This window comes from Camelus ferus, chromosome 5 (genome assembly GCF_009834535.1).
Source record: "Camelus ferus isolate YT-003-E chromosome 5, BCGSAC_Cfer_1.0, whole genome shotgun sequence".
NCBI classification, from domain to species: Eukaryota; Metazoa; Chordata; class Mammalia; order Artiodactyla; family Camelidae; genus Camelus; species Camelus ferus.
Genome location: NC_045700.1, coordinates 73,479,202 through 73,505,417, shown reverse-complemented (window position 1 = coordinate 73,505,417; position 26,216 = coordinate 73,479,202). Strand labels below are relative to the sequence as shown.

Below are 26,216 nucleotides of genomic sequence, written 5' to 3'. Positions count from 1 at the left end.
TGTTCCCTTTTAGTGGAAATTAGTATTAGAGATGAAAATCTGGTTCTAGGGACATACACAAGAATTGGTGATGGGCACAAATTCTGTTGCTGCTGCCAATGATACCGTTAGGCCATTTTTTTGGTGACAGAGTCAGAGATTTTTCAAGATTACTAAATTCACAATGATTATTTTCAATTTGGTAGTTTTTCTTGTAATTTTTTATTTCACCAGCCACTTACTCCAACAGACAGCCCCTTATATTCAATCCAGTTTGAGAATCATCAGTTTGGCACTGCTGTTTGTGACGAACAGGGATATCCCTCATTACATGCCCCAAAATGTGCTTTTTAGGTTTGAGATTCTCCAAGTCCTGAGCCTAGCTGAGGCTGCCTGAGTTGCAGTAGAAACATTCTATTTTCTCAACTCTTTTCCTAAAACAGCAACATCTGACTTCATAGTGTCATTCCTTTTTCCTTGGTTATTCCTCTATCCATCTTTAAAGCAGATCCAGCTGCCTTTTATTAAAGGTTCACCTTGATGGTCAGGGCTAAATATTGGATCAGTGGCTTGTGTCCCCTCAAATGCCCCTTTTCTCACTCAGGCTCATACATTTGTTCTCCTAACACTCCTGCAAAAATTTCTGCCTTGAAAAGGCCCTCCGTGGGTCTGTACTGTTCAAATGAATCCTACTTGCTTTCAAGTATGGCATTTAGGGCCTGGACATTATATTTTGTGTGGTTTCCCAAGAGATTTCCATGAAGGAAGGCCCTGAGCAGGTTTCCTCAGAGATCTACCATTCCTGCTTCCTCATCTAGTCACCACCATCTTTAGCCTTGACCAAATAAATGGTGTTTGAAGGAACCACCTTGTTTCTGGATACTCCTGCTTCTCGCTAGAATCTCTCCAATACTGGAATCACCTTGTGCAGTTCTAGTGAAGAAAGGAAAAAGGAATTTCCCCAACCACCTGTATTGACTTCTCTGGCTGCAGCTTTCAGTTTTCTTAAAATTGCCTAGATCCTGGCTTATGGGTTCATTCCAGGCTTGCTCTTTGGTTTGAATTTGAGCTCTTCAATCAAACCGTGATTCAAATCTGGGGTCTACCACTTAAATAGCTCTGAGACTTTGATAAAGTACTTAACCTTTCAGAGCCTGCTTACTAACTGTAGTATAGGTGTAGTAAGTAATCCCTAATTGAAGATTGTTCTAAGGGTTAAAATGATGCAAGTACTTAGTCCAGTGTCTAGCACATATAACTTTATATAATTTTTTTCCTCCGTCTCATTGGGCTCATCATTCTCTGAACTAATTAATAACTAGAAATCTTCAAAGAAAACTAGAAAGCAACTAGAAATCTCTAAAAATCCCAGGTATTTCTCACTTTCTTTTCTTCTATTCATGTAGGTTGGCCTTTAAGATACTAATTATATAAAACCGTTTCCCTATAGTTCCTTTTCCTCTAACCCTTGATAGTATTAGCTCTTTTGCTTTCTGCCATGTGAATAGCCAAAGCTATGTTCTAGGCAAGTTTTGTTTGCTTAAAATGCCCTTTATTCATTCAGTCCCCTCTAATCTGTCATTGTTTCTAACCCAACGAAGTTGAACAATGCAGAGGTATTTCTAGGTGCAGAATTTCAAGTGACTTCGGCTTTTGATCTGTGATGAACTTTATTTTTCCTTCTATTTCTGTCCAAACTATTCATACTAGGTAAGGAAAGCAGAAACATTTGCCTCAATGCCTACCTTACATCAAACCTCTTAGCAGCAACCCAAGAGCCAAACTGACCAACAGACTGTTGTTCCTTCCCCGGCAGGTCCAGATTCCATAGCTCTGAGGTAAGACTACATTCTTGGCACAGGTCAGAGTAAAAACTTAGATATGGCAGTTACAGAACTTGCACCTTATAGTCAATCTAGAAAGCAGTGATCTATTTTGCAAATCAGTGTTTGTCCCCAACACACTCACACACACAACCCTCCCCCCCAGCTACTATATTAAAAATAAGCCATACCTCTATACTGTGTTATCTAATAAAGACAGTGCACTGAGACAGAAAACCATTTCAAGGTAAGAAACAAAGGTGATCACACTGGGCTGTGCCTGTCAAGTTGTGGATGCCCTTCCCCCACTATACATTATGCTGGCACACACCTCTTTTTCACTGAACACATTTCATCCTACAAACCCCACCCTCCTCACTTGTGAGTACCTAGCAGGGAAACCACTGCTTCTCTGTTATGCTGAAGCTCTAGAACAATAACTGTAATTCTTGTAAGAAACAAGTTGCTCTTTTCTTTATGGTCAAACCCTAAGATACACAATATTCAGAGTTACCACTTTTAAAAATTCCCCCCCATTACCAATGTAATAATGTAATCCAGTCTGCAGCAAAGAGAAATACTATAGGTGGAATAACTTTATAAACTTGTGCGAAACCCCACCCCTCCTCCTTAAATTGGCTTTCATTCCTTGTATCTCTGGATCATGGAAAGGCTAACACAATTAACTTTAAACAATTTTTATTACACAAAGGTTGTCACATAATTGGATATTTCTCTACTCTGTACACAATTATTCTTACTCTCCACAGAAAGGCTGCTTCTTAACTTCTCATCTGGTGATGGCAAGTACTAAAATCCTGACTTTAACAGAATAGTAGTAAAAATGCCTCAGTGATTTAAGTTGAAAGCAGTACATTGGTACATGGCTCTTATTCTCATTTATCAGGAATGTACAAATGTCTTTATTCAAAAAATACAAAATAAATTATCTGTAGGTGTGGACAATGACAGCAGTAAACCATTCCATGTTGTCAACTGAAACCAGTAACTGATGGTTATAGTGATTTTCTTAAACATCAGCCAGCCTTTTCTTCAGTCATCTCCTTCAACCGACCCCTCTTGAAGTTATTGGTGAGGAATGCTGCCTCGAGCCTCCTCTCACAGTTCACTAATGGTAAAGCACTATTCTAGGAATTAGAACATGCCGCCTCCCATACCACCTCCCATTCCACCCATTCCACCCATGGCAGGATCCTTCTCTTCCTTAGGAATTTCTGTGACTACAACTTCTGCTGTAGTTAACAGAGAGGCCACTCCAGCAGCATCCAGCAATGCCGTTCTTACAACCTAGGGGAAGTTTGATAAAATATTACTTTTCCTTAGTAAAAAATAAACTAGACCTAATGAAGAGTTCTTGAAAGTATTCCTGACAGTGGTCAAACTATTTACTATATAGTTTATAGTCACTATTTGATAGTGGCCAATTACTTACCTTAGTTGGATCAATGATTCCTTTTTCCACCATATTCACAAAATCTCCAAGCATAGCATCATAACCAACTTCTGAAGAACTCTGCAAAATTTTCTCAACTATCAATGATCCTTCAACACCGGCATTCTTAGCAATTGTCATTGCAGGAATTTTGAGTGTTCTTTTAATAATTTCTATTCCTATAAAGAAAATAATTTTTAGCAAATTAATTTTAGTTCTTTTGTATTAAAGCACAATTCTACTCGTAAGAGTACGGATATTGAAAAATTCCAACTAGGAAGATGCCACAGATCAAATCATTCCTCCTGAAAGACAGTGACGCATCTTTCGTCTCTCCCTGACATCAGCACTATTCTACTTCCGTTATTCTGGAAATTGCTTTGTGACTTCTTGTTCCACTTAGTGGGCAGCAACAACATAATTCTAACAGAGTCTAAAACCTGGCTGCAAATAAACTAATTTCTAAGGTAACTTTTTACCAATTTTTTGATCTTCATTAGCTGGAGTTATTGAATCCAAGGCTGGAATGCACCGAAGCAAGGCACAGCCCCCTCCTAGAACGATGCCTTCTTCAACAGCAGCTCGTGTAGCATTAAGGGCATCAGTAACTCTGTCTTTCTTTTCATTTACTTCAACATCACTTGTTCCACCAACCTGAAGATTAAGAAAGAATTCCAGTTAGTATGGCCTCTGCCATTCAAGATGCTGACTGCCAGGAGTCATTAAAAAGCATCTGGTTTACTTAAAAAGCAATTTTACAAAGGCTGCCTATTAAACAGTTAACAGAGTGAGTTTAGTGTCAGACTCCAGAATGATCATTGAACATCTTCTCCCACACAATCCCCCCACTACAAGTTCAATTCTGGTTTTAAGAATATTTCAGTAAAGAAATTTTATAAATAAGTATCTCCACAAGAAAGTGGATTCCCTAAACATTTTGGTTACATGGCATTATTGGGGAATACCACTGAAACAATCATTCTTGGGCTAGAACCCAAGCAGCTTATAAAATACAACAATGAATCTTACCTTCAGCACAGCTACACCATCTGAGAGTTTTGCCAGACGTTCATTCAGTTTTTCCTTTTCATATTCACTGGTTGTGATATCTAACTGCTCAATGATTTCTTGAATACGCTTTTCAATTTGAGCCTTGTCACCTTTCCCTTTCAAGAGCATGGCATCATCTTTGGTCACAATGACCTCTCCAACTTTTCCTAAGTCATGGGGCTGAACATCTTCAAGATTTAGAGTCAGTCCCTCTTCTCCAAATACCTACAAAAACATTAAAAAAAAAAAAAAAAAAAGGAACCAATTACAGATTATACTTTTTTCATTATATCAAGTTTATTAATATATCACACAGGTGTTTTGAAGAGAGAAACATCTTATAATACTATGTTTCTTTGAAACATGAGATTTCAAGACCATAGCTAGTCCAGACAAAACTGAGTATTGTCTTTCATTACATTTCCAACTGCTCACTTAATCCTCAATTAATATTAGCTTTTTTGAGAAAAGTATAAACTCATCTAAGGCTATACTTTTAGTGGAACAAAGACTAGAACCTAGGCTTAAACTCTGAAGTCCTGTCTTTCTAGTACATTCCTGAAAACATGGTAGTCAATAAGCCCATTCTTGTGCCAGAGTCCTGGCAAGTTAAACAAAGGGACCTTCGCAGTACTATTTAACCCAACCTCCTCCTCCCCACATCCAGCAGAAACACAGATTAGGTGAGCTGACAGTAGTATCTGACTGTGAAAATGTGAATTCTCCTCATAAACCTCAGACCTGGATGTGTGACTAACATGCAGTAAATCAAAATCACATTTATTTTACTTACTGCTCCACCAGTAGCAATAGCCATGTCTTTAAGCTGGTTCTTTCTATTGTCACCAAAACCTGGAGCTTTGACTGCTACAACCTGGAGACCAACTTTCAGCCTGTTAAGAACAGTTATTAAGAAGATTTAAATTTTACAAAAAATACCTGTCTAGTTCTTCAAGTTCTGACTAAGGTTACTTAGGAAGCTGAACTTCTAAAGATTTTTTTTTTTTTTTTTTGCCACCTGGCAACTTTTAGATAAACTGAGACAGGAAAGAACAATTTATCCACATTTGCTAGTGTCTGCTTACCTTCTTAATATAAACTGCTGACCTTACATCCCTGTTGAAAATGTGTAAGTTAAATATAGTGATAACTATTTTATAGATTGTGAGGATCAGAATTACTCTATACTAAATTTGGGGGTCATCTAGTCAGCAATTACCCCTACTGGATGGGTTCCATTTAGTATTAAGCTCCTATTAAAGTCAAGCTTGAGCAGCTCTTTCTTTTTTATTGAGATATAGTTGATTTACAGTAAGTTTTATGTGTATCACATAATGATTCATAATTTTAAAGGTTATACACTTCATTTACAGTTATAAAATACTAGCTATATCCTGAGCAAGCAGTTTTTAATTCAGTTCCTTTATAAATGTAAAATACTGCTGATAATAACATTAAGTTTATATACAATTTTTATCAGGTAATGAACTTAGAACATAAAATTTATAAAATGCCCAGTTGAGACTAGGCTGTGAAATGGAAGGAATATACAAACGTTTAAGACAGAAATGATCAATTTTATTAAGAAGTCAAAATAAAAATCAGATTTAAACTGATGGTATGCCAAGTAAATTGGAGATCCAACTTTACAGCTACCAGTAAAATGGCTCCATGAAAACTCCTTAGGCCTGCTTTTTCTTTTTTTTTTTTTTTTTACTTCGGTTTCAAATCCCACAACTCTAGGGCTTTTTCATAACCCAAAAAGCAAATCCAGGCTACAAACATTCCAGGATAATTCACTTAGGTCAGGTCAAGGTGTGCAATTCTCTAACATATACCTGCTATTTCATTTGTGTCCTTCCATTATAATAAAATTGGAGAATCTCATTTCTAATATACCTCAGTTCTAAGACTAGGAAGAATGTGTATTTTAATAATGCCCTAAGATAACTGTTTGCAGCATTAATATTACCTGTCTTACACTAGAAAATACATTAAATTATAGATTTAAAAAATTAAGTGAACAGACCTCAGCTTACTTCAGGTAGAGGCCCAATCTCTATTTCAGACTATACATTAACATTTTCTTTTTAACATATTACGTAAAATACCAATGGCTAAATACACTTAGGTTAGAATGGTAGTTGTTTATTTATCTCTTCCCATGCAAAATTATAATTGGGAAAATATTTTTCTCGGGAAGTCTTTTTTTAAAAACAGAAGAAAACACAAGTCAGTCACCTTCAAAACAACTGTAAACTCTTAGGCTATCTTATGAGAAAGTTGCACAAAACATTAGGGCTCTGGGACCCCACTCAAAAAGACAGAAACATGACTGGACTAAGGGTTCATGAAGCACACCTACACAGCTCTAGATACAAACACAAGTGGTTTGGTGTGGAGGTACATACTGGAGATTTCAATCAATACAAATAACTGCCTTTCAACTGGAAATGTAAACCAAATACCACTGCCTATTACCTATTCAAAACGAGTGTACTCAGAGCTTCTCCATCCACATCTTCAGCAATTATGACCAAGGGTTTACGGTGAGCATTGGCAATTTCAAGAGCAGGAACAATGGATTGGACACTAGAAATTTTCTTTTCACTCAATAAAACATAGGCATCTTGGAATTCACATTTCTGACCTGCAAAAAACAAAGACTATTTCTAACCAACTTCAGAACATTATTCTGAAAATGACTACAATTTATTTAAGTGAAAAAGCTCTAAACCAAAGTACCAGTACACTTTATGTTAAAAAAAAATTTTTGGGTTATTCCTGGGTTCTATCCCCGGTACCTCCCTTTAGAGAAAAACAAAAATCAGTTACTGATTTACTTACCTTTTGATGTATTAATAAAGTATGGAGAAATATAACCTCTATCAAACTTCATGCCTTCAATAATTTCTAATTCATCATTCAGTGTTTTTCCATCCTATGAAAATCAAAGAATTCGTTATATGAATTTCACTTAAGAAACACTAAGGTTCCAATTACAGACTAATTTTTATCAGGTCCTCACTTCTCATAAGGAATCCAGGTAGGACTACCAATGCCCCAGGGCATCCAACTCCATATCTGCAAAAGTTTCAAGAATGCATATTTGAACTAATTTTTACATCTATCATTTATTTATTTTTTTTTTCTTTTTATATTTTTACAGTATCATTTAAGTCAGGATGGATTTACTCCTAAAGGCAAAGTTTAATAGTTCACACAAAACACAGTAAGCACTCTATTCTATATAGGTGCCTATTATACCCATGAAAAATGAAATATACTTTTGGAAACACATATAGATCAAAATTTTTTTCATTTTGGGGAGAAGAAATTAGATTTATTCATTCATTTTTTAAAATGGAGGTACTGGGCATTGAACCCAGGACCTCATAGATGCTAAGCACACACTCTACATCACTGAGCTATACCCTCCCCCCAGATCAAATTTTTGTATTTGTAAAACTCAGATTTCATTACCAAACACCTCATTCCAATCCATCATTAAAAACACACTTGCCTTTACTGTGATAACGCCCTTTCTTCCAACCTTTTTCATTGCATCAGAAATGATGTTACCAATTTCTTTGTCTCCATTTGCAGAAATCGTAGCAACCTGAAATAATGAAATAACTCTTCCAAATAAGGCTAGTGTCCTCAATCAACTCCCTTACCCTCTCCCAGTTTCCAAATTGATACATCCTTGGTGGGAAGCTAGAAGGACAGTGACAGTGGTGAGACGGGGGAGGGGATTTTATGGCATAATTCTAATGGTTGTTTTCAACTTTTAAAATTCATTATTTACCCTCATTATTTTTGAAAGATATGAAATAAACACACAATTATTCTTTTAAACAGAAACAGAAGAGAAAAGGGAGGCTGACGCTTATTTTTACCCCTTGACAAATGTGGCAGTATTACAAATTATGCAACTTTGATAAATGGACAAGGAACATTTTCCACACATACAAATGAGTTTTTATTTGGAGCCATTTAGAACTAAAATGACAACCCATTTAAGATTCAAATTATGGTCACTGCATTACTTTCAAATGCTTCAGGAGCAAGAAAAATGCTTCCAATGCTGGTGACTGGGAAGTATTGTTATTCTGACACTAGTTGGTAATTATGGAACAAAATCATGTTACTAAAACTTTAAAAAAAAATTTATCATAAAATATTACCAAAAATTTTTGTACCTGGGCGATCTCTTCAGGGGTTGTGACAGGTTTAGACTGCTTCTTAAGTTCAGCAATTACAGCATCAACAGCTAGCATCACACCTGGTTGAAGAACAAATATTACAGTGCTCATTCTCTCATGGCTCCATGTCAAGTAAAATTTCTGGTTCACATTACATGTTGCAATGCCTTAATGCTTATGCACTGCTCCTGAGTCAGCACTTCTCACGTGGAGGAAGATGGCATGCACTGGAACGGGAACTTTAATAAATGAAGTCCCACAGTGCCAAAATTATTATGAAAATTGTATTTTAAAAAACCCAAGGTGTACAACTTCAAGAATTTCACCATCCAACTCATTCTGTGTAAATCTTCCCCATAATATGTTGTATATTTCTATGAGGGTCATCCAACACATTTCCCCTCAACTGAATGACACAAAAAGCACCCAAATGGATTACAGTCCATTATTTTAAACAAGTGTAACTCTCAAGGATAAGGACTTTCTTGTGGCTGTGCCCTTGGGTTTTTAAGTGCCTGAAACTTTCTCACTTAAAAAATATGTAACTATGAATAAAACATCTTTAACATACAGCATCCCGATGTGGATTTGAGAAGCCCATTTTGTTTGAACAGGACTAGCTCTTCCCTTCTTTGAGAAATGTTACTTCAAAAAAAAAGCAAGTTGTGTGAAAACAATGACTTTATTTGGGAAGTATCCTTAATAACCTCAATTCAACTTGCGAGTGGTTAATGCAACACACTCATTTGGATCTCAAACACTGAAATAGATGAGATTATGATACCTCAGAACACTAGAGATGCCAGTTCTCACAAAGTTATTAATGGCATCCCCCTTTACTATCCTGGTTTAAGTTTCCTAATTTGGATGATAACAAACCCTAGAGATACATAGCAATTCCATGCCAAGGAGAGATCTTTAAATTGTGGCCCAGCTCCCTAAAACAAGCAAAAATAAACAAAATGCAGACGAATACACAATATGTGCTGTTAAGAGGCAAGGGGAAAAAAAAGCAAACTCATTCTGACACCCTGGGTGACATGGTTTCTTGTTTAGCCCTACTTTCCACATAACTAAAGTAAAACATCAAAACTGTATAATCTCTTTCTGTTCTGATTCTCATTAAATTTACTATTTTCAAGGTACACAATATATGCTGTAACTTCCAATATAAGCTGTTGGTTTAAGGGAGAAGTGGGGGACAGGGGATGACAGGGATGGATGACTGTGGAAAACAGGACTGTCTTAGTCACATTTCCCCCTTTGATACCTAGCACAGAACCCACCACATAGCCAAACGTAAGATCACTACTCAAGAGATTTTTTTTTAAGGATTTTTAAAGATTTTTCAGGAAAGAGGAAAAACAACAAAGAATCAACTAATATAATTTAACTGATAGTTTAAAACACTGTGATGACAATAAAGAAACACTCCTACCTCTCCTGATTTCCACTGGATTAGCACCTTTGCTAATCTTCTCGAACCCTTCCTTGGCAATAGAACGTGCTAGTACAGTTGCAGTAGTGGTGCCATCCCCAGCCTCTTCGTTTGTGTTATTGGCAACATCTTGAACAAGTTTAGCGCCAATATTTTTATATTTATCCTTTAAGTCAATGGACTTTGCAACAGTCACACCATCTTTTGTCACTTTGGGACTTCCCCAACTCTGTTCAATAATCACTGTCCTTCCCTATAATTGCAGAGGAAAAAAAAGTCACAGACTCACGATTTAACTTAAAATAGGAGCAGTTTTTATAATAGGCAATTACTTGAAAGCCTCAGTTCAACACCTGACAGCATGAACCTCAAGGGCAAGCTCATCAATGTTCTTAGTTTACAAAGTGACCTCTTTGTTGCAAAGTACATTTCCTTGGATGAGATGTTATAGGAGATAAAAGTCCTAGAGACCCATGTCATCTTATAAAATAAGAACACAAGATAAACTAATAGCAATTTCGTGGATTATACTGAAATTCTAGAAGTCTTCACATAATTTATACTTAAGTTTTGTCCCGTGCCTGCTATCTCTAATAGTACTGTGAAAACTTTAAAACTTGCTTTAAAATTTACTTTCTAAAATATTAACAGCAAGATAAGTACAGCATACCCTTCCTGAGTTGTTCAACATTAAATCTCAAATATAGTGCAAATAGTATTGTGGCTTTGAATTTGAACCAAAGCTGCTTCTTGTGAGGCACGCAAATACCTTATTTTACAGTTTTGATCACTTCGATATTTGTAATGTCTTCAATCTCGAAATGCACTCGACCATGCATGACCCTCAGAAAGGTTTCTTCAAATTACTCATTACCCTTTATTTCCCAATCTATTTGTTAAATGAGACTTAAACTTTTAAATGTGCTTTGGAACACAAGGGACAACAGGAAAACGTTAGGTTAAACTAGAACCTACAAGCACATGAGGTATTATGGAAGTTACTCTCTTCCCTCTATGCTTGGTACTAAGCACTGGGAAAGAAATCAAAATCTAACTCAAGCAGGCAAGCAAAATTAATTCTACCCTGAGTTTAACAATCTATCTTGAGCTAGGAGTTAACAATTTGATTACGTCACATCGTACAAAATAAGGTTTTGCAAATTCGGCAGATACTGTTTAAAGTCACCAAAGCACTGTTCAATAGCTTTGTATGACTACTCGCCATCAACAAAATGTTATTCTTTAACAATATCATAAATAACAACAAAATAACGATACTGATACCTTTGGCCCCATAGTAACGGCTACAGCATCGGCTAAAAGGTCTACACCTTGAAGCATTAAGGCTCGGGCATCTGCACCAAATTTTACATCTTTGGCATAAGCCCGAGTGAGATGAGGAGCCAGTGCTCTGGACACTGGCCTAATCTGGCGAAGGACTGCGGGTAATCGAAGCATTTCTGGAGGAGAAACAAGCAGATTATCAATATAATACTAGCACTACCCGTGGTGTGTTACAACGCGATCACCTGTGCAACAGAACAGGAACTGTTAGAAGCGAGCTGGGCTGACCTCTGCCAGCCACTGCACCTGGGCCTCGGAACGCTCCACAGCCCCGAACACCAGCAAATAGCGCAAGCTTTAAGAAACAGGCCGCCCCACGCCTCATCTAAAGCACGAGCACAAAACATATCCTTCCCCATGGCCACCTACCCCGGACGCTAAAAACGAGTTAATCTTTCACCGCTAAAATGGCCTTGTGAGCAAAACCGCTCCAAATGCCCCTGAAAACCCAAGTCAACAGGGAAGAGGCAGGCTATAAACCCAAATGACCAAGGGAGTAAAAATTCTCCCGAAGGTGCAAACATCCGCTGAGTAAAATGTGTCCTCATGTATCCACTCGGGGATACTGTATCAGGGCGGCATGCAAGGCCGCGATGCTGGGGGCGGCGGCACGGCCCACTCTGAGCGGCCCCACGTGTTTTTCCATCAGGACACCCAAGCAAGGTCAAAGGTGGAGGCGATGTACCCCAGCTGTCCGCGGGGCCAAGGGCGGTTCCCACGCGCAACGACCACCCTCCCCGGCACTCTACACCCGGCCAGAAACGGGCTGCATCGGAGGACCCATGTGAACACACTTCCCCGATTCCACACACACTCCCGGGTAAGCCCTCCCTGCTGCGCCCTGACCGGGCGGGAGACCCGGGAACTCCACTGCGCACGTGATGGGTCCCCTCATGGACCCACGAGGCCTGGCTCTGCGGGCCTGGGCCTGCAGCGCCCCGGGGAAGCTCTGGCTGTCGCCGGCCCGCCAACTCAGGACAGCGGGGGAAGGCCGGCTCAGGGTTCCGAAGCGCAAGGGTAAGGCGGCGCGGGGCGGCCGCGTACCTGCGGGGCAGCGGCACGATGTGCGAGCGGAGAGACAGGCCGACGGCGGCGAGTGAGGGACAGAGCGCAGGGCGCACACGGCAATGAGCTTGTGTCCCCTCCCTCCGCGGCTCCCCCCGCCCCTCCGCAGCGCGCGTGCGGGCGGCGCCCACCCCTTCCCGTCGGCTCGGGCCCGGCAATCTGCACGCGCCGCGCGCCAGCCCCGCCCCTCCCTACCCGCGCTAGGCCAGGCCGGCGAGCTCAGCTCTCTCCGGCCGGCTTAGGCTAGTTCCCGGGCGGCGCGCCGTTCCAGAACTTTCCGGGAAGCGCCGCGCTGTGTGGGTCAAGGGTCAAGTCGCGTCATTTCCGGGAGGGGGGGCGAAGGGCTAGTACTTTCACCTCGGCCGACGGCCTAGAAAAGCCTAGAAGGAGCTCCTCTTTTCTTCCGCCTCCCGGTCGGCGCGTCAGGGGCCTGCGCAGAGCTCAGGAGACGAATCGCGGGGCGCGCTGCTGCGGCCGCCCCCTCTCGCGGGGAGGGGCCGGGGCGGGAGCGAGTGCGCTTGCGCGTTGCATGGCCTTTTCCCCAGTTCACGTGGCCGGAGGGCTGGACTGCGGGTTTCTCTTTGCGGCAGCGGCGGGAGGGGAGAGTACGAACTGCGGGGACCGGAGTCATGGTGAGTACCGCGTCGGCCGGTGGCCCGAGGGCCAGGGTTGGCCTGGGGTGCACGCGGAGCCCGGACGGCTCCCTTTGGGCCTGTTGAGAGGGGTAGGCGGTCACTCAGTGACCGGGCGCTGCGCTAACCCTGAATAGGAGAGGCTCCACTGACCTTTTTCTCAGCCGAGAGCTCTTTGCACGCGCGTGGAGGCAACGTGTGGCGCAGGGGGTGGGAACCCCGACTCCAGCGCGGCGGCCGACCCAAGTGCAGTTCCGCAGGGGCCTTAGCAGGTGTGCAGTCGTCTTGAAAAAAAGCATGATTCCAGACGGAGGAAGTTTAATGTTTGCTGACAATTTCTAGGAAAATCCGAGGAAGAAGAGTGCTTGACCTTGGATTGAACTAAGGTTGTTCTTAAAGCTGCTCTGGCTACTGACCAGAGGAGCCACAACGACCCCTAACACACATAGGGAATGGAAAATTAAGCTTGGAATGTAGAGTTGAACGTTCTAAGGGATTTTCTTTTAGTAATCTGAATTTTGGCGTTATCTTTGAACGCCACATGTGGTCTGTTTAGCATATATTGTTTTTGTTTCAAGTTTAACATTTCTCTCTCTCCAGGCAGGACAGGCATTTAGAAAGTTTCTCCCCCTCTTTGACCGCGTATTAGTTGAAAGGAGTGCAGCCGAAACTGTAACCAAAGGAGGCATTATGCTTCCAGAAAAATCTCAAGGGAAAGTATTGCAGGCAACAGTAGTAGCTGTTGGATCGGGCTCTAAAGGAAAGGTAAGGGACGACTAAAATGAAACTAATGTTTATGTGATGTGAAATGGAGAGAGAAAAAACCTTGGTTATTATTAAAAGTAGCCTTTTAGATAGCTTTTTTTTTCTATTTATAATAGCTTGTTATCTTAAAGATCATTTCTTTGGGGATTCACATCTACTCTCACACTAGCAAAAATGATTGTGAAATGAAATAGCTTATTTTATATGATGGAGAGTTGCAGAGTGTTAAAATCAGTAGGAATAATTATGCTTAAAGATAACCCGTGGGGGCTTTTTAAGAATTGAAGGGAAATTTGAACTCTTGGTCTAATCTCTAACACTAAAATTGCCCTAATCCTTTAACCACTTTGGGCCTTGGTTGGCATACCTTTGAAAGGAACTGAAATATGCTTCCACGCGTTCTTCAATTACTGTTTAGACCTCAGACTTACAAAAGTGTCAGCTGGATTACACATATGCCCTTTGGGACAAATATGTTAATTGCATTGTTTCAGTTGCCTCTAAGAAAGTTCTAGCAGGGAGTTACCTTATCCTGGAGTTAGGAATAGGAAGGCTTTGGGCACTCTGCTTCTACCCTCTCTGCAAATCTGCCTTGGAGGAAAGGAAATTGAATCACAAATGTATATGTTCCAGAGCCAGAAAACTTTTCATAAGGAAGTTGAATATGCCCATTGTACCTATGGTAGAGTTGAGTTTATGTTACTGTTTAACGGTTAAAAACTAGTTTAGTTTTCCCAGTATAGCACTTTGAACTTTTACACTGAAATCAGGTTTTACTTTAAGCCACTGTGTGTGCATTATTTCAAAATGTAACTCTCTAGTGGTGTTTTTGAGTGAAAGTCTATGATTGTATAAATTATATCACTTGGCCACCAAGTTCTTTTTTAACATTTGATTTGAGTGAGCACACTTATTAAAGAGTTAAGTGTAAATACTTGATCAACTAGATGTCTTTGCTAATAAACATCCTTATTTTCTGAAGGGTGGAGAGATTCAACCAGTTAGTGTGAAAGTTGGAGATAAAGTACTTCTCCCAGAATACGGAGGCACCAAAGTAGTTCTAGATGACAAGGTATGTAAATTTCATAATTTTAAGAGGAAGTTAAGTATTTGCTATTAGTTTTCTTAACTAATGGTTTCTCTATTTGCAGGATTATTTCTTATTTAGAGATGGTGACATTCTTGGAAAATATGTAGACTGAAATGTCACTATTGAAATGGCATCACGTGAAGCTGCCCATTCCACTGAAGTTCTGAAATCTTTTCATCATGTAAATAATTTCCACATCTCTCTTTTATAATAAACTAATGATATCCAAACTAATGACATCCAGTGTCTCTCAAATTTAGTTTCACTGTACTGATAGAAACATTTCCAAATAAAAATATATAAATGAATGGTTAATCTTTATTTAGTGATTTAAGATGGTTTTTAGGGTTCTTAGTTTGGTGGGGGTTTTTGTTTTTTTTTTTCAAGTAACCTGTAGAGAATTCTGGGAAACAAGGTTTTCAATTTTCAAATTGAGTTTAGCTTTATATATATATATATATATATATATATATATATATACTTGATGCTGATACAAAGCCACAGATTGACACTTAAGAAAGACAAGTAGTGACATTCTAATTTCATACATAACAAACATTTAAGTATAGTTCTTCATTTATGAAATCTATATTTTGAAAAACTTAATGAACATTTCCAGTTTTTAAAACAATATTACTACTTAGTCTACTTAACAAAAAATCCAAGGCAGAGTATATAGTAGGTCCCATTGGCTGAGTGCCTTCTGTATGCCAGCTAGGCACTGTGATAGTATTTACAGCTAACACTTCAGGAGGGTTTTCCAGGTGTTGGCAACTGTTGTGGGTATTTTTGCATGTATCAGTTGGTTTAATTTTTAAACATAAGATGTAGGTACTATAATTCCCATCTGGAAGATGAGGCACAGAGGAGTTAAGTAATAACTGGAAATACTCAGTAGGAAGTGACAAAGCCAGGATTTGGACATGTCCACCTGCAGATGCTAAAACTTCATCTTATATGGTCTCTGCTACTTTGTCAGCTAATTCTAAGCACTTGATAGTTGTAATTTCAACCTTGGTGATAACCACTGTGGGGGTGGGGGTGGTACCTAAAGTGTCTGCCAATTAGTAGGTATCAAGTATAAAATTTGTTGAATTTAACATATAGGAAACTGAATCACAGAACTGGATAAAATAGCTTGATTGAGCTATAGCAGCTAGGGAGAATTAAGATTTGAATGTAGAGAGTCCTACACGAGAGTCGATTGCCAGACCCTAAACTTGACTACTTGGCTACCAGCTATTTTCTGCCTTGGCAGTCAAAATTTATTTCCTAGTTTTGGTTCCTTACAAGCTAGTTGATGATCATGTCTTAAAAGTTGTTTCCCATATTTAAATTGTGTAATTGAACTCTAAATGAAATTTTAAGTGGCATGGAATAAAAGTCTCCATTTTTGGCTATGTCCCCATCAGTAAAGTAGTATTTATGTGTACTTATATGTTAGTGCCATTTGGTAAACTAAGGTTTTTGTTATATTTAGATAAAAGATTAAAAGCTCTATTTTCACAGATCCAGAGTTGGTCATCAGTTTCTTACTGTGCCCCAGGCACGTCATAACCTTGTAAGCACAATTTACCCTCTATTTCACCAGTGAGAAAACTGACTCAGAGATGAGGAAACTTGTTCAAGGCCATGTGGCTGGTAAATTGCAGTTAGGAATCCAGTCCAAAGGCCATGATTATGTTTTCCCAAAACCCCAAAAAATAAGTGAGTTTTGAGATCTAAAATGACAGTTTGTGAATCTTGGTTTGTCCTTGGAATTACTTGGTATACTTGAAACTTCAGGACTCCATCCACAATGTAAGTCAGAGGGATGGGAGAATTTTTTGTATCACAGAAGTCCTGTGATGCTTGTCTAGAAGAATTGCTAAAGATACAATTTTAGAGTGAGTCTTGCCTAATATGGGCAAGAGTTTTGGCATGAGATAATTTGGGCCAAAAATGAGGAATTTAGGGGTGTGGAACCATATGTTTTTGAAAAGCATGTCATTCACCTCAACAGAAAAATAGTAAGGAAAACAAAATAGATAAAATTCTGACTGGAATTTTCATGATAACATTACCATTTTTTGAGCACTTGCCAGGCATTGTTTTAAACACTTACCATATAATCTTGCTAAACTGTAGTCATAGCAATCCTTTGAGGCAGATGTTCTTTGCTTTATAGGTGAATGATGCACAGAGAAGTCGAATAACTTGCTCAAGCTGACACAAACTTTAAGTCATAGGTTGGAATTGAACTTAGGTTTGTCTGACTTCCAAGTCTGCCTTCCACTATTCTACACAAAAAATTTGGGAAATTGAGACTAAAAATTACCAGGGAGCTATTCTATCTACTATAGATAAGTGTTGTACAGTAGATACCTGGAACTTTTTCATCTTGCTTAACTGAAACTTTATGCCTGTTGATTAGCAATTCCCAATGTACCCTTCCTCCAGTCCCTGACCTCCACCCTTCTACTCTTCTCCTTCCACAAGTTTGACTATTTTAGATACTTCATGTAAGTGGAATGCAGGATTTGACCTTCTGTGATTGGTTTATTTCACTTAGCATAGTGTCCTCAAGGTTCATCCATGTTGCCAAATATTGCAGGATTGCCTTTTTTAAGGCTGAATAATATTCCATTGTATGTGTACACCACATTTTCTCTAACCAGTAGATGGACATTTAGGCATCCACATCTTGGCTATTGTGAATAGTGCTGCAGTTTACACAAAAGTGCTAGTATCCCTTTGAGATTCTGATTTCAATTCTTTTAGATAAATACCCAGAAGTGGAATTGCTGAATTCCACTACTATGGTAGTTCTATTAACTTTCTGAGGATCCTCTATACTGCTTTGCATGGTGGCTACGCCATTTTGCTTTCCCACCAACATGGATCATAAGGTTTTATGTAACAGAGATATGAACTTGTCACATTTGTTTCCTAATTTGATGTGCAGTTTTTGTTTATTGCTAGTCAAATCTCATTCTTTTGAAAATTTAAGTTATTCATTGATCCATAATTTTAGTGTATAGTATATGTCTCACTTTGGTTTTTTAAACCAATGATTATCTTTTCTCAGCTTTATTGGAGTATCCATTCTTCCCTACCACCACTCCCCTGCTCCAAAATTTGAGATGTCACTTTTATCATACATTAAATTTTTAAATAAACATATTTCTGGATTTTGTAGTCTGTTCCATTGATCTCTATTCCACACTGTTTTCAATATAAATAATAAAATTTTTAAGTTTTATATGGCATTTCTTCCCCATACTTTTTCAACAATACACTTAGATGGCTGTGAGCACTTAAGCTTCTCAGTATGGACTGCCAGATTGCTCTCCAGCATTATACTAAGTCATGCCTTATCCAGCAAGTTAATTGCTGTTTTCCCTGCACCCACACCAAAATGAATTTTGAACTTTTGATTTATTTACATAAAGAGTATTTAAATGTTTTCCTTCACTCTTAAGCAATCTGTATGAGAGAGCCCACTCAAACCTAGGATCTGGATCCTGTGTTGCTTACATACTGGTTTTGTGACATTTGACAAATCCTAACCCCTCTTAGTTTAAGTATTAGCTGTAATAGGAGGGCTGTAGATGTCCCTAACATTTTTAGTGAAGTCTGTTATTTTCTTCCCAAACTTTAATTTTACTTAGATAACATGTATGTAGTTAAAAATTCAAAAGGATATACACTGAAAGAGGCCTTCCCATCTCTGTGCCCCAGCCACACAGTTCCATCTCTGGAGGCAAATAATGTAACAGTTTATATTCTTCCTTTCAGGGGTGTTTTATGTATACATAAGTATTTGTGTGTATATGTATTCTATGTATATAAAAAATACATTTTTTCCTTTTAAGAATAAAATAACATTTCATACACTCCATTTGGCACCTGGCTTTTTTTGTATTAACAATTTGTTTTTAGAATTAATCTATAAAGTACATAAAAAAGCTTTTTCATTCTCTTTATAGCTGTATGATGTTTCATTATATGGATAAGCCAAAATTTATTTAGGTGTTTCCCATTGATGGATATTTAAATTCTATTCTTATGCTAATAGAAATACTTCTGCAATAAATAAAATTTTTCATAAATTTTTTGCACATGTGAACAAGTATATCTGTAAGATAAATTGTTAGGCATGTAACTGCTATGTCAAAGTGTTTGTGGACTTTTATCACATACGTACACACATTTCTCCAAGTTGCACATTTGTATTAGTTTTATCAATTAATAGTCCTATCAGCAAATGTAAGACTGCTGATTTCTTCCCACTCTCAATAATACAGGATATTATACAGTTTTTATTTTGCCAAACTGATAATTTGTCATTATGAATGAAGGTGAACAACTCGTGTTTTAAGAGCCATCTCTATTTCCTTTACTGTTAACTGACTGTTCCTATTGAGTGTTAATGTCTTTGGCTCATTTTTCTAGTGGGTGACTTGACTTTTATGATTTGTGTGATATCTTTATTTATCAGGGAAATTGGTCCTTTGTGATAAGCTTTTTCCTCCAGTTCATCATTTTGTCTTTGATTTTGTTTATGCTTTGAACTTGTAGAAGTCACTTTGGTATAACTGAATAAATAAATGTTTCCCTTTATAGCTTCTGGTTATTATGTCAAACTCTGAAAGGTCTTCTCCAGTACTTTAAGGTTCTTTCATGGTTTCTTTAGGTATTTTCATAGTTTGGGTTTTTATTTTCCAATCTTGGCTTTATCTGGAGATTTTCCTGTTATAAGAGACAAAGAATGGATCCAACCCCTCTTCCTTTTTACAGATTAAGTGTAGCTCTTTAAGACATGTTAAAATTTAGCCTAACTTCTTGATCTCCAGAATATGTAAGCAGCTCATACAACTTAATAAGAAAAAAACAAACAACCCAATCCAAAAATGGGCAAAAGACCTAAACAGCAATTCTCCAAGGAAGAAATACAAATGATCAATAGGCACATGAAAAAATGCTCAATATCACTAATTATCAGAGAAATGCAAATCAAAACTACAATGAGGTATCACCTCACACCAGTCAGAATGGCCATCATTCAAAAGTCCACAAACGACAAATGCTGGAGAGGCTGTGGAGTAAAGGGAACCCTCCTACACTGCTGGTGGGAATGCAGTTTGGTGCAGCCACTGTGGAAAACAGTATGGAGATTCCTCAGAAGACTAGGAATAGACTTACCATATGACCCAGGAATCCCGCTCCTGGGCATATATCCAGAAAGAACCCTACTTCAAAATGACACCTGCACCCCAATGTTCATAGCAGCACTATTTACAATAGCCAAGACATGGAAACAGCCTAAATGTCCATCAACAGATGACTGGATAAAGAAGTTGTGGTATATTTATACAATGGAATACTATTCAGCCATAAAAACCAACAACATAACGCCATTTGCAGCAACATGGATGTTCCTGGAGAATGTCTTTCTAAATGAAGTAAGCCAGAAAGAAAGAAAAATAACATATGAGATCGTTCATATGTGGAATCTAAAAAAAAAAAATCATAAATATAAAACAGAAACAGACTTATAGACATAGAATACAAACTTGTGGTTGCCAAGGGGGCGGAGGGTGGGAAGGGAGAGACTGGGATTTCAAAGTGTAGAATAGATAAACAAGATTATACTGTATAGCACAGGGAAATATATACAAGATCTCTGGTAGCTCACAGCAAAAAAAAAGTGATAATAAATACATGTATGTTCATGTATAACAAAAATTGTGCTCTACACTGAAATTTGACACAACATTGTAAAATGACTATAACTCAATAAAAAAATGTTAAAAAAAAATTTAGCCTAACTCTTACAAAATGCTCTTTTGGTCTTAGTTAGCCTGGAGACTTGACTTGGAAGAAACAGTAGTGGATACTTATCTGGCTTGTCACTTTAAAAGGCCAGTTTGTTATAGTATTTTTATGCCATTCATTTTTTTTTTAACATGTGTCAGGCACTGCCTTAGGCCCTGGAGATAAGGGATGAATAAATGGAGGAGGCAGAAGTAAACAACTAAATTAATAGCATAATTTTAGACAGGAGGAGGGGATAACTCAGAGGTAGAGTGCCTGCCTAGCATGCACAAGGTCATGGATTCAATCCCCAATCCCTCCACTTAAAAAATAAGTAAAGAAATAAACCTAATTACCCTCTCCCCTAAAAAAAATTGCGTAATTTTAGAGATTAGTGTCATCAAGAAAATAAAAGTCGAGAATGCTGCTAAGTTAATGAGAGTATCCTATTGAACAAGGAAACCATAATAGTCTGTTGTGACTTATCTCTTCTGATCACCTCTTCCCTTCCTGAAAATTCAGGAATTGCTGTATTAGTTATCCATTGCTGCATAACAAATCATCCCAAACTTAGTGGCTTAAAACAACAATAAGCGTCTCACACAGTATATGTAGTTCAGAAATCTGGGGGCAGCTTATTCGGGTGATCCTAGTTTGGGGTCTTTTGTGAGGCTGCCATCATCCAGAGGTTTGACTGGAGCTGGAGATTTTACTTACAAGATGGACACTTACGCTGGGAGGGCAATGCTTGCTTGGTGTGAGCTTCGGTTCCCCACCATGCAGATCCCTTACAGGCTGCTTGAGGGTCCTCACACATGACAGCTTTCTCACCCAGGGCAGGTAAGCTAAGAGGGTAAAGTAGAACCACAATGTCTTTTATGACAAGTCACACGACATCATTTTCACAGTGTTCTGTTGGTTAAACAGATCAACCCTATTCAATGTGAGAGAGAACCACACAAAGATGTAAATCCCAGGAGATAATGATCACTGGGGACATCCTGGCAGCTGGCTACAACAATCACCAATTGGTCAAATATTCTAGAATTCCAGAGAGGAGAATGAAGTGCTGTGGGAGTTCAGTATCTCACTTATTTGTAGTCAAAGTTGTCTTAGTTTGAACTTTGTAAATCCAAAAAAATTGTCCATAACAAGTTTCATAAAGAGAAGTTAATTTTCAAATAATATGTTGAAAACGTATATAACCACACATACAATGTAACTAATTTTTTCAGCTATGAACGTACATCTCCATACTTCACTGCTGCTTCAACTTTACTTGGAGGAATGAAATCTCCTGCATCTCAGATAAATGCTACTTTAAGGCACATTTCAACTACTTTATGCATCATTCAGTCTGTCAGCTTTGTTCTTAGGCTGCCTTCTTTCAAGTCAAGATGGTTGATGCAGCTTCAGACTTGACAAGGTTCACTGGCAGAAAAAAGAGGCTATCTCTATTAGTATTTCTTCAGGAGCAAGAAAACCTTTCCCCCAAATGCTCCAGGTGCCTTTTCTTATCTCTTTAGATTAAAATGGAGTCACATGCCCATCCTTTAAATGTTGGCTTAGGCCAATAAGGATTTAACCTCAGCTAGAAATGGTTTTACCTTTCCATAGTCATATAGGGAGAGATGGATACTGAGCAAGAGCAAAGTATTTTTGCAAAGAACATGTGTGAAGGGGAACGAATGGCAAGTAGGCAACCAACAGGGGCTGCTTAATACTTAAGACATTTTGTTTTGTAGTGTAGTAATCCATATATCTTCCTTTCCCCTTTATTTTTAAGCTTTTAAAGGAAAGGAGATTATACATCTTAGTCATGTCTCTCAGCACTTGCTCAGTGCCTTACACACAATGGGCATTCACTATTTTACTTGGATTTTAAAAGTCCCCAAAGAGATTTTCATACTGGATGCACATTTTTGAAATTATTTATGATACTTTGGGTTTACAAAGTATTTTCTGCCAAAACTTTAAAAGATTCCAGAAATATTTACCTTTATATTCGCTTTCATACTCTGTGAGGAGAAGGAAGGAAATGCCATGCACTATTTTCATTTAAAAAAAATCCTTTTATTTGATAGATTGTTCAAAGTCTTACAGTCAACAGGCACAAGAACTTAGATTTTCTGAATCTCAACCAGAGTTATTTCCACTTGTCTCTATTTCCTTTAAAAAGACTACTCCTTCTATCACCGAAATATTCAAGTAACCCATTATTACATGTAACAGTTATTACAGATCATGTTCTTTTTTTCTTCTCCTCCTCCTCCCTGCTAAATTAATCCTGGTTATAAAACTGTTTTTGTTTGGAGGTCACAATGTGCAGACTGACAGAGGCATTAAAATGTGAAGGTTATGAGCTAGAAACATTTCAACCATAAAAAGCAAAGTTCTTCCTGTAAACAAGGCCAAAATTGACATCACAGTACAACTTTGCTGGACTTTTCAAAGAGACAAATGCGTATTTTGTTCCTGAATTTAGTACCTCCTTAGGCACTTTTTCTCTTGTTCTTTTCAGGTGGGCTGAAACTTACAAACCTGGACTTACAGGAATATTTAAGATAAGCTCCTTCAACTATAGGTAACTGATTTTTACAGCTCCGGGACAGCACCACACAGTCTGCGACATTGTAACTTAATCATTGGAGTAAGTAAGGTGGGGGGGCCTACCTAGGACTCTGCTCTCCACAGACCCACCCATAACTCTCTTAGGGAGGGAACATTTAGGTACTACTTATCTTAGTTTCTCACTGTATTTAGTAAGAGAATTAGTGATTTGCATGACTGTCCTCCATTACTAGACTCTAAGAAACTTATAGTTAAGGACGGGGCCTTTTCATACTTGTACCTCAGAGCCGAATAGGTAGTAGAGCTTAATAAATATTTGTTTAATGAATAAATCTTCTGATATCTAGGAGGTAGTGATGGGATTAAGTCCTTCCTCTTGAAAAGTTACCAGTTTCTACATCTTCTAGAAAGAGGGAATCTTAAAGGCAGGTAGACTTCCTATTGTTAAACACCTTTGAACAAAGTTCCAAGTCACTGACAGTTACTCAGTTTTGCACTCACTCATTTGAACCAACTTCTCCTTCACGCCTCCCTTCCATCTTTGGAGGCTATCTGTGACCGTAGCTCTACTCTTAGCATTTTCAATACACCGTTAACTGTATGTGATGGGATATCTGATAGTTTGCTCTCTTGGAAATCACCCTTCTGTATGTACTCTTTGCCCTTTGAACTGTCTTTCCATCCGGTAACCGAAAGCCTCCCTCATCCTAGTTCAAAGGTTTAAAGCTTCTAAGCAGGAAACAAAAATGTTTGCCAAAACGTCCGTTAGTTCATGACTTAAGAGAACAATTAAAACTTGCAACAGAAGAAATTTGGAAACTTGTGAGATGTACAACTCCCACCGTCTTTCAAGGGGCATTCATTTTCTCCTTCTGCTTCTGATTTGCAAAAATTACAAGCTAATTTTGTCTGCTTAACGCACAATATCAAGTGTCCACTCTAGCTCAGATAATTGGCATGTGGGTCTTTTATCTACATAAACTAACTTGTCATTGAAAAGGTCCTTGGCTTTGAAGTCAGCGGATGGCAGAAATATCATTTGACACTCTAAACTCCAGTCTGATTTGAGATTGGGTCGATTTCAGGCAGGGTCTGTGGAATCTTCCCAGACTGCTGGCCTGTTTCCCACTTTGCATGCCTAGGCGGACTTCGGAACAGAATTATGCTTCTCTATGTAGTCGCCTGCACAAGGGTTTACTGAAAGGGTCGCCATTGTGCAAACTCTGTCCTTCCAGAGTGACTAACAAAGCCCAAGGAGATGCGTCAACGCCGGCCTTGCACATTCATTCGGTAGCCCTCTGCGCCAGACTGCAGGCTTACTCGGCAGCCGCTCTTGGCCGCGGAGGCCAGATCTTTCCCTACCTCCAGCAGCCGCCCGTGAGGCGTCGGCTGTTCCTTCTCTTGTCCCCCTCCCTCCGTCAGCCGGCCCTTTCCCGGACTCCCCCCGGTCCTCCCGCCCTGCTCCGCGCGGGCTACGGCTGTGCCGTCAGCAGCCACCCCTCCCCGGCGCCCAGGCCACAAGCGCCGCTCCGCCCCGCCTCCCGCGCAGGCAGCCGTCCCCCTACATCCGGGTACCGACTCCAGCCGCCCAGATTCTGGCACTATGGTCATGGCGGAGGGGACGGCAGTGCTGAGGCGGAACAGGCCGGGCACCAAGGCTCAGGTACTGTCTCTGCACCTTTGCTGGAGGGGGGCCTCTTGGTGCCGAGCCGTGCCGCGCCGCGCCGTGCCGCTCCGCACCTGGACGGTGGATTCCTCTGGGAGGAGGTTGGGCCGGGGCGGCCGGCGGGCGGGGGCACTGGTGCCCGGCCTGCTCTTCCGGAGCCTCGGCCCCTCGGTTTGCCTGAGGCAGCGGCGGCACTGGCGGCCCGCGAGGCCTGCGGAGCCCTGACTTGAGGGTGGGCGTGAGCGGCGCGTGCGGGCCGCCGAGGCCGTGGGCTGGGATTGTGTCAGCAGCGACTGTTTGTTCTGGCTTCTCCTCGGATCCTCAGCTGACCAGCGTCGGAGGGGCGCGGACGGCCAGGTGGAGACCCCGGGGGTTCTGTGAGGGTTGAGGCTCCGGATGTGGGAGGGAGGGGTGTAAACACAGTCCACCTCGTCCTAGCTTCCAGTCCCTACCTGGCTTGTGACGTGCCCGACCTCTGCCATCCAACTTGTCTAGCCGGATCTGGGAGTCGATAATATACTTTATCCTCCTCCTCCTGCTGCTTCCTTTTGACCACTTCTCGCCGCGGCTGTTCTCTGGTCCAGCAGGTTTTATCATCAGGTTGTGACTTGTTAGATGTCATTCCTTATGAATTTCTTTGTTATTAGGTGTGAAGCATAGGAAATGAACTGAAGATAATCGTATAATCATATCAACTTTTAGTAGGGCTGTGCGTGGGGGTGAATTGGTGCTCGTTTAGGTACGTTTAGGTATTGAGTCGGGATTTGCGAAAGACGGGATGCCTCATTCTTTAAAAAAAAATCAAATAGACGTTTAGACTTCCTTTTATTAATCTGCCAGGTGAAATGGCTTGCTGTTAGCTAGATGTTCTAAAGGCAGAAGAGGTGTGTTAAAATGTAATTTTAAAGAAAAAATGATCCTGTAAGTGAAAAAAAAAATAAGAAAGAGCCATGGAGCTATCACCGTATGCTAGAGAATAGATTTTAATATCTTGCACAGAATTTGGAAAGGGAGTCCTTTCAAAGGGGACTTTTAGATCCCAGACATCTTCCCATATCCATATTACACATAAGGAAACAAGCCCACAGATTAGACTGCGTTTGTAGTCTCCAAATTCTTAGTTCACTAGTGACCTTTTCTCTTTAACAAGTTACTTCTATTTCTGAATTTTAGAGTTTAGTCTGAAAGTCTTTATAGAGTCACCTATGTCATTTACTTACAGTGGCAGTTTTGTGGTAGTACTAAGAATTTATATATTATTATGCTTTCTTTTTAACTTTTCCAAAATTTCTTTCTTTATAAACTTTTCTCAGATAACTTTACTTCGTATTCTGTGGAA

The 26,216-nt window shown here is 39.6% G+C and overlaps 2 protein-coding genes across 6 annotated transcripts in view; one reads left to right on the top strand and one right to left on the bottom strand.

The window, feature by feature from the left end:
* Positions 1–2,484: 2,484 nt before the first annotated feature.
* HSPD1 (heat shock protein family D (Hsp60) member 1) lies at positions 2,485–12,788 on the bottom strand. 2 transcript variants are annotated; one of them, XM_032480123.1, is made up of 12 exons: positions 12,553–12,788; positions 11,233–11,408; positions 9,949–10,201; positions 8,508–8,590; positions 7,829–7,924; positions 7,153–7,246; positions 6,787–6,955; positions 5,099–5,198; positions 4,285–4,530; positions 3,735–3,909; positions 3,256–3,434; positions 2,485–3,110 (listed from the first exon to the last, which is right to left on the bottom strand). In XM_032480123.1, exons 2-12 carry the CDS (start codon positions 11,404–11,406, stop codon positions 2,958–2,960), a joined length of 1,722 nt encoding a protein of 573 aa, XP_032336014.1. In that variant the 5' UTR covers positions 11,407–11,408; positions 12,553–12,788; the 3' UTR covers positions 2,485–2,957. The 2 variants fall into 2 exon arrangements, with proteins under 2 accessions (XP_032336014.1, XP_032336013.1); XM_032480122.1 differs by lacking the exon at positions 12,553–12,788 and adding an exon at positions 12,337–12,491.
* Positions 12,789–12,832: 44 nt separating this feature from the next.
* HSPE1 (heat shock protein family E (Hsp10) member 1) overlaps positions 12,833–26,216 on the top strand; it is a 29,310-nt gene continuing 15,926 nt past the window's right edge. Inside the window, exons 1-4 of one of the 4 annotated variants that reach the window (XM_014551053.2) lie at positions 12,833–12,989; positions 13,590–13,754; positions 14,737–14,826; positions 14,906–15,152. In XM_014551053.2, coding sequence (XP_014406539.1) covers positions 12,987–12,989; positions 13,590–13,754; positions 14,737–14,826; positions 14,906–14,956 — 309 coding nt within the window. In that variant the 5' untranslated portion in view covers positions 12,833–12,986 and the 3' untranslated portion in view covers positions 14,957–15,152. Of the gene's footprint in view, positions 12,990–13,589; positions 13,755–14,736; positions 14,827–14,905; positions 15,153–24,726; positions 24,875–25,013; positions 25,235–26,216 lie in introns of those variants that run through there. The other 3 variants (XM_006175213.3, XM_032480124.1, XM_032480125.1) reach the window with 3 other exon arrangements.